Source organism: Temnothorax longispinosus, chromosome 2 (genome assembly GCF_030848805.1).
Source record: "Temnothorax longispinosus isolate EJ_2023e chromosome 2, Tlon_JGU_v1, whole genome shotgun sequence".
Classification (NCBI taxonomy): Eukaryota; Metazoa; Arthropoda; class Insecta; order Hymenoptera; family Formicidae; genus Temnothorax; species Temnothorax longispinosus.
Window position 1 is genome coordinate 15,930,636 of NC_092359.1, and position 15,646 is coordinate 15,946,281.

The window sequence follows — 15,646 nt, forward strand, 5'->3', positions numbered from 1 at the left end:
GTGAGAAATTATGACACAATTTAGATTTTAACTATGTAGTCCTAATCTATATCTGATAATCAGATGTATATTATGTATGAATAAGTTTCGTAGTATTCACTGCTCAACTACAAGCTTGTAATATACATTGAAATCTACAGCAGTAAGGTATTTTAGGTATCATGTACACGTATATATAATCTCACATATATAATTTTTCTTATGGATTACTTTAATCGGCTCTACAAATGTATGTATATATCTCTTATGTAATGAATAAAACTACGAAATGTGATGTTTTCTTTTTTAGACATCTAAAAAAGAAAATATTACTTTGTCGTAATCCATTGTTATTAGACATAAACAAGATATATGTTAGATGTTCTTTTTTATATTAATTATTCCATACAGACATTACTTTAAACAATTTAAAAGTGCACTATTAAGTATCATAGAACGTATTAATTGCTAGAAAAAGAACTTTTTATTTTAACTTTTATGTTAATACAATAAGCGAATACAAAATTTAAAGCGCAATGTCGTAATAAGAACAATAACGTGCATTATATATGTATGTAAAAAATATTTGAGTGATTTACTTCTTATGTCTCTACGAAGGTATTAATAAATTCACCATTAACTGTACAAGTTAAATATATTAATGTATGAAGTGTATAGAATTAATATAAATAATAACGTACAAGATTAAAAAAAATTAATCATAAAAACTTATATAGATTATTTGCCTTACATGTATTGTCAGTACTGACATAATAATAACTTACTGTGCTATTTAAAATAGTTTTCCAAGAATTTTGTGCAGTACCTTCAAACGTTACTACAAAGCTTCATTGAGTGACATGTACAAAAAGAAAAGAAATACATCCTCACAGATTTATATGCTAGATTTTACTTGTACTTTGATGGTAATTGCTTTTAGAACTTTTGTACTGAATATATTTGATAATGGAGTAAAAAAGATCGAATGCACTGGCAAGGAAACTGGAAAGGACACCAATTTTTTAAAGGATTCTTACCGTTATTTTTGAAATACGTATAATACATCTTTTAATAACTTTATATCTTGTTTCATTGTTGATATTACGCGCTTTCTATATATATATATATATATATATATATATATATATATATATATATCTGATACATCCAAGGAATATTCCATTCCAGTTTTTTATTATGCATGAAAAGCTCATTTCTTCTCCAATTACTTTGACATGTGCTAGCGAGACTGGGCGTGAAATTAATATTGTAATACACATACGATATAATATTGTTTTATTTAAATAAATATTTCAAGAAACATTGAGTTTTTTCTTAAAATTTTCATAAAAAATAGAATCAAAATAAAAAAATATTAAGATGAATTATTTGGAGAATTCATTGGAGTTGATATAATTTCGTTGTATCTTCTTAGATTGTGTACTTCCTTTTGAAAATGTGACAGCTACGAAATAAATTAAGACAGTAATTTTAATTTTCGTTAATAAACTTTAACCGAAATAATGTAGAATTATACCTTTTCAATTTCAGTTTGGAGATATTTTTGTTTAGATTTAGGCGTCAATATTTCTGAAGATTTTGTAATTTCGAGCTTTTGCAGGAATCCTGTTAATTCTTCAATCTTTCGGTTTATATTTCTGGAATGCGATGAGTAATGTTTAAAGTTACACATTGACATAGGCCTGTATTCTCAGTTCATTTTTATCGAGAAATGCGCGCATTTATGATAAAAGTGAATTGAGAATTTGGGCCTTATTCTTTATACCCTTGATAAAATGCAACATTATTCATTCGAACTTACATTGATCTTAATTTTTCCCGTTTATAATTATCTGCATCTCCCTAGATTGCACAATAAAAAGAAAAAATTCTCATTGACTTTCCATTTTAATATTTTCAGACAAATATGCATATTAAGTTATCATACCGCATTTTGTATACGTTTTCGAATTGTAGGGTAATCTTCAATGTCGATTGCGAATGGAATATCATCTAATAAATAAATATTTTACATGATGTAATATAATAAAATATTTTATTATAATACAGTCAAATTTTCATATTGTGTACTCATGTTCCAATAAGTAAAAAATATGAAAGTTTAATTATAAATCCCAATTTTTACTGCATGGGAAGAGTTATTTGTTATATACCTTCATTTCTCCTCGATATTTTTTCCATGCTTTTATTGAAGCTTCGTTTGTCACGTCTCCATTCTTTTATAGTGTCCAAATCCCTGCGTATTATATAATACAGTTCATGCGTACTGTTTACAATTAATAAGAGCACAATTTAAATAGATGCCTTACTTAATTTTTTGAATTGTTGCTGATTGTGCGCTCAGCAAATCTCTCGCTTTAGAAATCCATTGCAGTCGTTGTTCCATGATCATATTAGTACCTTTACCTTCGCATCTAAATGCAAAAGATTGATCGCATTTTTTACATGTAATTATAAGAAGATAATTGATTCATTTTGCATACATTTTTTAAATTTCCGAAAAAATTAGCCTAATAAATTAAAGCCTAACCATCTATTTATTAATTTATGAAACATAATAGCATTTAACTAATACTATTATTAATATTTTATTATTATCAGTAAAAATATAGTTTGATATATAGTTAATATCTAATTAGCTTTTTTGATATCGAGATAATTCTCCAAACACGATATCATGCTGCACGAGTCTTTCAGCTCCATCGGCCGCAGCTGCATTCTTCGCATGTCTTTTGTGACAATATCGAAAACCAGTTCCGGATGTTCAACATTCTTACATTTCATTTTTTTCTCGTTATTCCTTGCTGTGGAATAATACGACTTTGCGAGCGCGATGTGTTTCGTCTCGTTACTAATCGTCTTAATTCGACATTCCTTTTCGCGATAATGTTTATATGTTATTAATTCTGCAATGTTTTGTCTAACGTAACACGATCTGGGCGACGGTCCGGTTAAGTGCAAGATTTTCGCATCTACCTCGGCGATCTCTCCCTTGATGCAAGTTTTCTTGACATCGTGACACAAAGCTATCATTTTTAAAAATGCGTGCTGCTTATCGCATTTTTCATCCTGATTATGGTTTAGCTCATCGTTACTCTCATTCTCCTTCTTATTACTCTCGTCTTTGCATCGAATAGCAGGAAAATTTCGTGCGCACGATGCGCAAAGAGAACCCGCTGGACTATTGTTACGTGTATCGCTGATATAACTGTTTGCTAAATTCTTCAGAAAAGCGTCATTATGCGTGTTGCTATACCTGTTGCTGGGCTTGTAACCTCTACTTTTCTTTCTGATCGCAGAGCCTTTGAACGAACCGCCGATGTCGTTCGCGCTTTTCGATATTCGCCGTGGAACTTTTGATAATTTCCATCGTTTTTCACGCGGAGACCGATAAGCCAAGATCGTTGATGCCTTTGGTTCAATTTTCTCTAAAATAAATTTGATTTAATTTCGATCAATACACTGATGATTATTGCAGTTTGTTTTGCTAGTTATTTCAATAATTAATTAATTAAAATAAAATCGTTGATATATGTATGATTGTAGTGTGACAGAGTTGCAATAGCTGAATGCGCAAATTTGAAATTCTTACGTTCTACGAATGTCACGGGCTCATTCGGATGCAATTTATTCCATTCAGACCGGAGATAACTGAGAATGCTCGAACATCCGAGAGCTATAACATCCTTTGGAGGTGCAGTGATAGGATTATGTGCTACATTGAGGGTTTTAAGTTTCGGCACCAGGCCTATAATGAAAATTCACAGCTATTATATGTATATAAAAAAATAACATAGTTGATAAAGTAATTATATGACTCCTTACAAAGTTACTTACAAAGTTCTAATGGCAATTTCTCGATTTTATTTCCTTGCAACAAGACAGTTTCTAGTGAAGAATGCGATTTAATACTCGTAGGTAGACTTGTCAATAGATTATTTCGAACGTCCAGCCACTGTAAATGTTGTAGGGAAACGAAGAGCTTTTCGGGAAGCTCGGTGAGATTGTTATCTTCTAGGTACAGCATCTAAAATTGAATGAAATTAAAATTTATCAAAATTTAACACACAAAATGCAGAAAACAATGATATAAAAGTGACGTTGCAGGAATCAGATAAAATCTGAATTTAAATCTTGTAAACGTTTATTTTTTTTTTCATTTAAAACATTATCCACATTGCGTGCGTACTTGTATCGCAGGATATTTTTCAATCGCTTCGATAGGGAGTGATGTGAGACCGGTGCTTGTTAAATCTACAAAAGTCTCAGTGTATAACGGAGTCCTATTTGGCGGCGGCGTTGAAGGCGGAACAAACTTAATCGCAGATTTCTCCGTTTTCTTCTTCCCTGCTATTGAAGAAATGTCTGAAGCACTGTCCGGCAATATATCTTCACTAAGCGAGAGATACGAATCGTTCCCTTCGTTGTCTTCCAGACCTTTCCATATAATGAAGACACATATTAAAGCATGTACTCAAATTTTATATTTTTGACCTACATCTTATACCTACCTAGAGTGGAGGCAGCCTTGCTATATATGGCAAAATCCTGTGTCTCTTTGCCGGAGGAGGCACACGTATTTTCATATAAATTGCCAGCAGTATTTGCTTCGAAAATAATATCGAATTCGGACGATGTTTCTTCATCCTCTTTGTCTTCGAGCGCTTCCCATTTTAACGCTCGCGAGGATCTTGCTGGAATATCAATCTCGGAATTCTCTTCCTCGTTCTCAATATCATTTTCCTGCATGCATAAATGTTAAGGTACTATTTACACATGTATATACATATATAAATTTTGAAGCAAAATCGAAACGTAAGCCTCTCTTCTCATGTTTATCGCATGTTTCCTAATAAATGATGTGAATCATACTTTCACACAAAATACAGTTTATTTTTATTACAAATATTTTCAAATTCTAGGTTTTAATTAAATTAAATTGAACAGTAAAGCATTTAGATTTTTTTTTTTAATTTAATTTAGTCGAGTGATACTTTTTAATTTATCCGAGCATTATACGCGGTATAATGTCAATTACACAGCAGCAGTAATAACATTTCAATTATTAAAATCGAAAAGTGCGATATCTATATTACTCCTGTTTGTCACAAACAATCAATTGTATTGTTTACTTCACTGTTATTTATAAAGAATAAATGTCAGAATCATATTGAAATTCACACCTGCACCCCCGTTTCCCTGGATGTGTCATCGTCGTTCGTTTCCACGGTCGATTGCTCGCCGATCAGTTTATCCGAGTCGTTCTCTACGCTGCCCACGCATTCCTGGATCGATAAAAATTTTTCAGCTTTTGGACCCTCGAAAATTCCGTAATATTGCGCGAGGAGGCTTTCCGCGATGTCTCCGGACATATCGAGGATAAACGATGTGCACCGTGTGCACGCAAGGAGATTAATATTCGACGGCAACTACAAACTACAATAACCCCTTTGTTTATTTGTCGCCTAGGTGATTCGACATCTTTGCGTACTTGCACTTAATAAATAGAAATCTACTTCCAGGATCTTATAATAATCTATTCCCCTCTCCCCAAACTCACTCATTAATTAGGAGCACCAACAGAACCCCATAAAACCCAATTTTCAACCCCATAATAGCCATTTCCATAAAATTAGTAATCTTTTGGTACCAATTTCATCAAAATCATCAACAAAAAATTAGAAAAATTTTGGCACTGGTTTCAAGAAAGTCGATCCATTAATACATAATTATCCATTAATAAATAATTAATCGTATCCTCCAAAAATTAAAACAAAATTTGGTACTGGTTTCGAGAAAATATTATTTCTCGAAATTTGAATAATTTCCAAACTGGTTTCCAAAAAATCGGTAACGAAAAATTATCCATAAAAAAATTCAGTTTGATACCTCAAATACCTTTGCGGAAATTGGAACAATCACGTACACTTTTTTTAAACAGAAATCGGCAACCCTTTTAATATTAACAATTTTTCTAATTTTATTACATTCCTTAGTTCTTTCTACCCCTATTTCATATATAATTGTTTAAGATTTAAACAATTATTTCCCAAAAAATTTGAAAAATTTTGGAACCGGCGGTTTCCAAAAAATCGGTAACAAAAAAGTAAAAATAAAAATAAAAATTATTTAAAAAATTTAGCTTGATATCTCAAAATTTGCGAAAATTAGAGTAATCACGTACATTTTTTTAAACAAAAATTTTAAACCTCTTTATTATTAGCAATTTTTCTAATTCTATTACATTCTTTAGTTATTTTTTTTTCTACCACAATTCTTTAAGATTCAGGGTGCCATTACATGGAGCGCGGAAACGCGGAAACGCGGAAGCGCGGAACAGAATATAGTAACTAGATTCCGCGTTTCCGCGAGTTGAGTCCCGCACGTTTAAACGGAAAAGCGGAATCCGCTATTATCGTGTATGTATGTGTTACAGTCAAAACCCGAATTTACTGGTCAATTCTAGTTTTAACTAAGCCCTTTCGGTAATTTGCGTTCTAACTGAAAGAATTTAGTTAAAACTAGAATTAACTGACCGCTTTAGTAAATTCGCGTTTTAACTAAAATAATTTAGTTAAAACTAGAATTGACTAATTGCTCTCTTAGTGAATTCCCGTTCTAACGTGTCGCCGGCGCGCTTGTCAATTTCTAATACGTGCATTCGTGCAAGTCAGTACAGTTGTAGACGGTGCTGATCGTCCACAGCGCGATGTGTTCATTTGAGAAACGTCCACGACACGTTCTGCATTAACTTGCATGGGTAATTCTTCAGTTTAGCTACCTCAGCACAGAATCGATGCAATTAGGCTTAATCGACGCGTTTTTGCACGCGGCCATATGCGCATGCTCAGTGGTCGCACGCGCATGTAAAACTGCGCCAATTTTAAATGAATCAATCGTGCAGAATAACCAAGCATCTCGATTCAAGCAGTTAGGTCTCACGCGCTGGGAGTTTTATTAGTTTAATTATGCGTGGGAAGCACACACACACACACACACACACGGGGGGAGGTGCGAGGGGGGGGCCTTCGGCCCTCTCCTCCCCCGCACCCACCCCGCCGGTAGGCAGCGTGGACCTCGCTTTACAACATAAAGTACATGCTAAGTTGTAAAGCGAAATTATAAAGCACATGCACAAGCACACACGTGTGTATGCCCTGCTTTAACGAAAATTACAATTTCTATAAAGCAGCGCATACACCAGCATACACACGTGTGCCCTGCTTTAACGAAAATCACAACTTCTATAAAGCAGGGCACACTAGTTTCAAATTGGCGCACTTTTGCATGCGCGTGCGGCTACTGGAGCTGACTGAGCATGCGCATATGGCCGCAGGGCACGTTCAGTGTTGCTACATGTCGTCGGTATGACAGGAATCATAACCTGATTCCTGTCAACTTTAACGATTAATATCTCGCGTCGCGAGGCAGAGCGACACTTTTTTCTGCCAGATTCGTTCGTTTTGTGCAAAAACGCGTCGATTAAGCCTAATTGCATCGATTTCTGTGCTGAGGTAGCTAAACTGAAGAATTACCCGACGGGTAAAACTGAAGGAGAGCTCCCTCCTCACCGATTTCGATGAAATTAGGCTTAATCGATTCGTTTTTGCACAAAACGAATGAATCTGGCAGAAAAAAGCCCCGCTCGGCCCCGCGACGCGAGATATTAACTGTTAAAGTTGACGACTATCAGGTTATGAGACCTGTCATACCGACGCGATGTAGCGACCACGAACATGCCCTGCGGCCATATGCGCATGCTCCGTAGCCGCACGCGTATGCAAAAGAAGGTCACGTGACAACTGTCCAAGCGGTAAGTAAACAATTTCAAATGTTGATTCTCTTAAATATGTACTTTTCATATACCAACTATTCTCTGCTTTAACAAATTATTTCTGTGTAATTTGTTAAAGCAGAGAATAGTTGGTATATGAAAAGTACATATAAATATGTGCTTTTCATATACCAACAATTCTCTGCTTTAACAAATTATTTCTGTGTAATTTGTTAAAGCAGAGAATAGTTGGTATATGAAGAGCATAGAGATTTATATGTACTTTTTATATACCAACTATTCTCTGCTTTAACAAATTACACAGAAATAATTTGTTAAAGCAGAGAATAGTTGGTATATGAAAAGCACATATTTATATGTACTTTTCATATACCAACTATTATCTGCTTTAACAAATTATTTCTGTGTAATTTGTTAAAGCAGAGAATAGTTGGTATATGAAAAGTACATATTTAAGAGAATCAACATTTGAAATTGTTTTACTTACCGCTTGGACAGTTGTCACGTGACCTTCTTTTGCATACGCGTGCGGCTACGGAGCATGCGCATATGGCCGCAGGGCATGTTCGTGGTCGCTACCAGTCGCTACATCGCGTCGGTATGACAGGTCTCATAACCTGATAGTCGTCAACTTTAACAGTTAATATCTCGCGTCTCGGGGCCGAGCGGGGCTTTTTTCTGCCAGATTCATTCGTTTTGTGCAAAAACGAATCGATTAAGCCTAATTTCATCGAAATCGGTGAGGAGGGAGCTCTCCTTCAGTTTTACCCTTTCCTACATACTTGGTGTCGAGATCGGAGGATAATCCAGCGGTGTCTTGATCCAAGTGCCGTCCTTGCGTTTCATGTGATGCCGATTCGACGCAAATTGCTATAGGTACACGCTGGCGGGCACCAGACGGAATCTTCTGTGACATTCGGGTCGTAACGCCTCGTCGGAACGGAAGGTCTCGGTCGCGTATTTCCAGAAATGCGTGGAAAATGGCAGGCAGCTTTCTAAATCGTACACCACCGTTCTTTCGTCAGGCGCGTAGATGAGAATAGCCTAATAGTCCTACCCTCTGCTTGAGGGTGCTGTCACATGGCAGTCAGAAATTCGGAAAACGGAATCTCGGAAAAGTAACGGAGAGGGGGTCAACCAATCAGAGTCAGCTCGATCGGTGCGATTTTTCAAGGGCCGGGTTCCGGGCTCCCCATGGAACGACTTTTACGGAAAACTAAATAACATATTTTTAAATTAAAGAAATTTCTATATAATTTTAGAGTATAATAAAAAATACGTCGAAGCTTTATTTTTTAATAGACTCTACTACTACGGTAAGTATCTTTTTTCTAAAACAATAAAAATAATTTTTTCAATTTTTACTTATTCCGGAAATATCAGTCCATGGGGAGCCAGTCACAAAAATTTCGGACTGACAAGTCCGCAATTTTTGCATGTCTGACAGTATATACATTAACAATTTATGTATTAAAAATTGTGTATTTATATTATTTTGTAGAGATAGAGATCATGAAATGGAAAAAAATTAAAATACTTTTAACGAAAGAAGTTATTAATATGCATTTAATAACTTCTGACCCCCTCTCCGTTACTTTTCCGAGATTCCGTTTTCCGAATTTCTGACTGCCATGTGACAGCACCCTTACTTTACTCGCTCTCCTCTCCTCGTTTCGTTGCGAGTCCGATCCCTCTCTGGAGAATCCCTATCGTAGCGTTGGTCAACCAACTCTACGTTCGACGCCATGATAAGTTAGTGGCAGCAGAGAGAAACTGGTTTCTCTCTCTCTCTCTGGTGGCAGTTCCTGGCCTGGTCGCCTGGTGGCACTTGGTGCCCTTGGTGTTGGTGGTTACTGGTCTTGCTTCATATGGTCACAGTTCTTGGTCACGGTACTCCGGGTACTTGATCATACTTGACTCTTGTTCACATTTTTCATAGCGATTATCGCTTGCTCCCGTTAATCTGCGATACTCCTACACGTTCTCGGAGTATCCAAATCTCCGTCTCCGTTCTCACAATCCGGCACGTGCGAATAATTCCGATATGTCGGATTCGGAAGGTAATGACCTCGCTGATAGAGGCTAGTGTCGGTTAAAATGCAACGTAGATAATGCGAAAATACACAACGACGAGACTTATTGCAGGTGCCAGCGACGCGGGGAGCGTCGGAGGAAGATCTCGAAGCGTCTCTCGCAGCAGAAGTCCTTCACGTAGCTCAGGATCCAGGAGTCCGTCCAGATCTCGATCACGTTCCCGATCACCGTCTGGGTGAGTCTATCTATCTTTCTTTTTTTTCTCTCTCGGCCGATCATCATCCTTTTCCTCTTCTTCTTCATCATATTGATTGCTATTGTCCAAGTCTTCTCCTGCAACCATAAATGCTCGGGCCTGTTTTCTATTGCTGAACTGGCTGTACTATAGTTCAGAGTTTATCTTCTTTTACTCCATATAAAAGGAAAAAAGATAAAATTTGATTAGTGCAGTTCAGCAATAGAAAACAGATCCCTCGTATGTAACATATGTACAACTCCATTATCGAATATGTCGACACGTAATAAGAATTTTAGCGTTAATTTTTTTGTTGCAAATCCAAAAGAAAAATATCGAATCTGATATTTTATTTTCTTGCGTCTGCAACGAAGAGATTTTTAGATGTTTCTTAAATAAATGTGGATTAATTTATCTCATAATATAATGTTTATTTCATTTGTAGCTCAGAAGATGGAGACCCGAAGCTGGACGAGGCAGAAGAAGTCAGATCGGGAGATGAAGAAGCTGTGGAACCGGAAGAGGAACCTGAAGGTATGATAAATCATAAAATTTTTAATTACACATGCAAAGTCGTTTTATATTTTTTGCCATATATGTTATGTTTTATATTTTATGGTTGCAGGAGAAGATTTGGACAATAGTAGTGAATATGATGAAGAAGAAGAGGAAGAGGATGATGATCGGCCGAGAAAGAAAAAGAAGAAGGATAGGTTTGGTGGGTTCATCATAGATGAAGCTGAAGTAGATGATGAAGTTGAGGATGACGATGAATGGGAGGAAGGTGCCCAAGAAATTGGCATCGTGGGAAACGAGGTGGACGAGTTGGGACCGACTGCGCGTGAAATTGAAGGACGTCGTAGAGGTACAAATCTTTGGGAGTAAGTATTAAAATTTTGGAGATAATTTCGTATTTGTTTTGGTGAATGTAATCGAGTTCTTAATGAACGGATTTTCTAGTTCGCAGAAAGAAGACGAGATTGAGGAATACCTTCGTAAAAAGTATGCAGACGAGTCGATTGCCGCTCGTCGCTTTGGCGACGGCGGTGAAGAAATGAGTGACGAAATCACTCAACAGACTTTGTTGCCCGGCGTAAAAGATCCCAATTTGTGGATGGTAAAATGCCGGATAGGAGAAGAAAAGTCGACCGTGCTGTTATTGATGCGGAAATTTATCACGTATCAATTTTCCAGTAAGAAATATAAATAAGATTTATATTTTTTTGATTATTTTTTATTGCATAACTCTTAATATTTTTTTGCCTTTTAAAAATTTTAGGCGAACCTCTTCAGATAAAATCCGTTGTGGCACCGGAAGGTGTTAAAGGTTACATTTACATAGAAGCTTACAAGCAGCCGCATGTAAAAGCTGCTATCGAAAATGTTGGTAACCTCAGGATGGGTATATGGAAGCAGCAAATGGTACCGATTAAAGAGATGACCGACGTGCTGCGAGTAGTTAAAGAGCAGACCGGTTTAAAAGCTAAACAATGGGTCCGTTTAAAACGAGGCATTTACAAAGATGATATAGCTCAAGTTGATTATGTCGACTTAGCACAAAATCAAGTTCATTTAAAATTGCTTCCGAGAATCGATTACACCAGACCACGCGGGGCATTGAGAACAGCGCAGAGCGAATCTGAAGCATTGAAACGTAAGAAGAAAAGACGACCACCTGCGAAACCATTCGATCCCGAAGCAATCCGTGCTATTGGCGGTGAAGTTACCAGTGATGGAGATTTCCTTATTTTTGAAGGAAATAGATATAGTCGTAAAGGGTTTGTATTATTACATGTTATGCTAATATTATTATATATATTTATTTATATAATTATTATTAATTAAAATTATTTCTTATTTTACGCAGTTTTCTTTATAAAAATTTCACTACAAGTGCTATTATCGCGGAGGGTGTAAAACCTACACTCTCCGAATTAGAGAGATTTGAAGAAGCACCGGAAGGTGTTGAGATAGATTTAAGTGGTACTCCAGGAACTGGAACTTCTGGAAAAGAAGATCAGTCCGTTACTCATTCCTTCAGTAACGGAGATAATGTAGAGGTTTGCGAGGGTGAACTAATAAACCTACAGGGAAAGATTGTTTCCATAGATGGAAACATGATTATGGTTATGCCAAAGCATGAAGAACTTAAAGAAGCTTTGGAATTCCAAGCTTCGGAGTTGCGAAAATACTTTACGCAAGGCGATCACGTTAAGGTAAAATTTGCGATATTGCTCGTTTTAAAAATAGATTTCTTTTTTTTACAATGTTACAATATTATTTTAATTAATTTGCAGGTTGTAGCAGGAAGATACGAAGGTGATACAGGTTTAATTGTTAGGGTAGAACAAAATAGAGTAGTTTTATTTTCTGATTTGTCAATGCACGAACTCGAGGTTCTTCCGAGGGATCTACAATTATGCTCTGACATGGCTACCGGCGTTGATAGCTTAGGACAATTCCAATGGGGTGACTTGGTGCAGCTTGATGCGCAAACAGTCGGTGTTATCGTCCGATTAGAACGTGAGAATTTCCACGTTCTCTCTATGCATGGCAAAGTGGTCGAAGCGAGGCCGCAAGGTCTTACGAAGCGTCGAGAAAATAGAAACGCGGTCGCTTTAGACTCGCAACAGAATACCATACAGAAAAAAGACATTGTTAAAGTGGTCGACGGACCGCATGCAGGTCGAGGTGGTGAAATTAAACATCTGTACAGAAGTTTTGCCTTTTTACACTCGAGAATGTTTGTCGACAATGGTGGAATATTCGTATGCAAAACCAGACATTTACAGTTGTCCGGTGGAAATAAGACAACTTCCATTAATTCTATGTCACCAGTGGCTGGATTTATGTCTCCTAGAATTGCCTCTCCGATGCATCCTAGCGGGTTGGTCTCGTTCTCATTCTATATTTACTTTATTGATATGTTCTTTCAACGTTTACTTATATATCAACTGTTGATTAATCTTACAGAGGTGGTTTTGGACGGGGCGGCGGAGGCGGAAGAGGCAGAGGCCGTGGTGGCGGTGGCGGTGCAAGACGGGATAGAGAATTAATTGGAACCACGATTAAAATAACAGGTGGACCGTACAAGGGAAACGTGGGTATTGTGAAAGATGCGACAGAGACAACAGCGCGCGTGGAATTGCACTCCACGTGTCAAACAATCTCCGTCGATCGATCTCATATAGCAAACGTCGGCGTCCCGACAAAGGATGGTGGCTTCAGCAGTTACAACAGAACTCCGGCTTACGGTGCTGGTGGGCAGACGCCGATGTACGCGAGGGACGGATCAAAGACACCTATGCACGGTTCCCAGACGCCGATGTACGAAAGTGAGTATATTTATACATGTATTTTTTCTTTTATATGAGATGATGTGGAAAGTACAATTTTTAAAATTTGATTGTTATAGATGGTTCTCGCACCCCTCACTACGGTTCAATGACGCCGTCTCACGATGGATCGCGAACACCAGGACAATCTGGAGCTTGGGATCCGTCAGTTACTAACACACCCGCCAGGACGAACGATTTCGACGGCTACAGTATAGAAGAAGGTGGCTCGCCCGGTTACGGGCCCGGATATCCTCCTACTGGTGGGCCGTTTACTCCGCAGACTCCGGGCACCATGTACGGCTCGGAACAAAGCTTCAGCTCATATCAGCCGAGTCCTAGTCCTGCGGGCAGTGCTACCGCGAGCCCAAGTCCTACAGGCTACGTTGCTACTCCGTCCCCAAGTGGTACTGGATACACTACTAGCCCACATGGAGCATTTGCAACTCCTTCTCCGATGGGTTATAGTCCTATGACACCTGGTAAGTAATATAACGCTAGCGGAATCTCTATATAAGTAGATGAGGATTTAGTCTCTATTATAGAATCTAAATGTTTTTCAGGTTTCTAAATGGTTTTATAATTTAACATTGCAATATAATCACTCTTTAACTTTCTTATCGTATTATTTACATGTAACGATTATAAGTAAATTTTAACTCTATATCTATCTTATTATCTACTCAATTATATTTTTTTATATAACAGAATTAAAAAGCAGAAGCAAATTGAACGAACGAACGAAATGAAATATGGGTTTTCGAAACGAGTTATTATTCATCTCGTAGTACTTTATTCACAACTTTTAACTCTTCAAATCAATCTTTTATTAAATCGAGACGTACATAAAATGAAGGTTGGGATCGAAACCGGCATCTGCCGAATACGAATCAATTGCTTTCATACTACGCGTAGCAGAAACAAATTCTCGATCGTAACAAGTTATAACTCGGTATGAGGTTCAAAATACACCTTGTTATACACCATAATTCGTAATTCTTACAGGAGTACCAAGTAGTCCATACAATCCACATACACCTAGTTCAACAGGAATGGATGCAGTCGGTTCCGGTATCATGGGTAGCTCAGAATGGCATACGACGGATATTGAAGTACGCATTCGCGACTCTCATGACGATCCTGCTCTCGCTGGACAACAAGCAGTTATTCGAGGAATTTCAGTAAGTGATTCTGTGTCAATTCTGAATAAAATAAGATATTGCGATACCGGTAGTTCACATATGCGCATCTTTTTAATTTTATTTTTCAAGAATAACACGTTTATATTTGTGACAGGGTGGTATGTGCACTGTTTATCTACCTACCGAAGATCGAGTTGTGAACCTAGTGTGTGAACAACTGGAACCTGTGGTACCGTCACGCGGCGATCGAGTCAAAGTAATTCTGGGTGAAGACCGCGAAGCTGTCGGCACTTTACTTTCGATCGATAATCAAGAGGGAGTGGTAAAACTCAACACGGACGAGATAAAATTCTTGCAATTGCGATTTTTGTGTAAAATGAAAGCACTAGATTTAAAAGATTTGAAATGAACAATTTTCTAATTCGTACACGCAAATATTGTAGCGTAGATATTTTCGACACGATAATTGATATCTTTTTATCTTATAATGTTCACTTCAAACATTTACATTCTTGTATATTTAAGTGTCTAATATATATCTGACAGTAATAATAATAAATGATAAGTGATACATATGTCATCATGTGTTTTTTTTCTTGTTCTACATTATAATTCGTAACAAATTAGTAGTAGAAAAGAGACAGTATAATTTTTTTATTTTTGGTTATTGCTATCATGATTACAACTTGTCCACTCATTATGTCTTAGATTTTCTTGAATTTTTTACCTTATTTATTTAATATAAAAAAATATATATCCATTTTTATAAATTTATATTTGTAAAATAAAATGAACAATCATGTCTGAAGTTACTGTTTTATTAGCACGAAGTAATGCGCGTAATAGAAATATAGTTGTGATAGAATAATGGGCACAAGTCGTTATAGGCTTGTCAGAAATACCCAAGAAACCCGCGAAAAAAAATTACGCGGTTGAACATTTAGAATTCTTGTTTCGGAGCATGAATATATGTTTCTTATGGTTTTTTTTGGTACTTGTAGGTTGCATTTTCAGTAAAAGGTTTGTTGCATTCGATAAAGATATACGTGCCATTTAACAATTACTACATTTACTTAATTTTGTATGATATCAACATTTATTTAAG

General features: G+C 36.7%; 2 protein-coding genes across 5 annotated transcripts; one reads left to right on the forward strand and one right to left on the reverse strand.

Annotated features, from left to right (window-relative positions):
- Positions 1 to 1,085: 1,085 nt before the first annotated feature.
- Positions 1,086 to 7,542, reverse strand: LOC139809155 (uncharacterized). Of its 4 annotated transcripts, XM_071771862.1 has the most exons (12): positions 5,184 to 7,542; positions 4,512 to 4,743; positions 4,190 to 4,437; positions 3,838 to 4,027; positions 3,593 to 3,748; positions 3,257 to 3,428; positions 2,310 to 2,414; positions 2,154 to 2,236; positions 1,928 to 1,992; positions 1,802 to 1,842; positions 1,517 to 1,637; positions 1,086 to 1,444 (listed from the first exon to the last, which is right to left on the reverse strand). In XM_071771862.1, exons 1-12 carry the CDS (start codon positions 5,370 to 5,372, stop codon positions 1,355 to 1,357), a joined length of 1,692 nt encoding a protein of 563 aa, XP_071627963.1. In that variant the 5' UTR covers positions 5,373 to 7,542; the 3' UTR covers positions 1,086 to 1,354. The 4 variants fall into 4 exon arrangements, 2 of the variants coding, with proteins under 2 accessions (XP_071627963.1, XP_071627962.1); XR_011731042.1 differs by lacking the exons at positions 1,086 to 1,444; positions 1,517 to 1,637; positions 1,802 to 1,842 and having other exon boundaries at positions 2,154 to 3,428; XR_011731043.1 differs by lacking the exons at positions 1,086 to 1,444; positions 1,517 to 1,637; positions 1,802 to 1,842; positions 1,928 to 1,992 and having other exon boundaries at positions 2,194 to 2,236; positions 2,310 to 3,428.
- Positions 7,543 to 8,750: 1,208 nt separating this feature from the next.
- Positions 8,751 to 15,121, forward strand: Spt5 (Transcription elongation factor subunit Spt5). Its single transcript, XM_071771857.1, has 12 exons — positions 8,751 to 9,855; positions 9,941 to 10,064; positions 10,510 to 10,598; positions 10,690 to 10,945; positions 11,025 to 11,257; positions 11,344 to 11,842; positions 11,932 to 12,280; positions 12,362 to 12,951; positions 13,038 to 13,399; positions 13,480 to 13,881; positions 14,405 to 14,580; positions 14,696 to 15,121. The coding sequence occupies exons 1-12, from the start codon at positions 9,840 to 9,842 to the stop codon at positions 14,948 to 14,950; spliced, it is 3,351 nt and encodes a 1,116-aa protein (XP_071627958.1). The 5' UTR covers positions 8,751 to 9,839; the 3' UTR covers positions 14,951 to 15,121.
- The last annotated feature ends 525 nt before the right edge of the window (positions 15,122 to 15,646 follow it).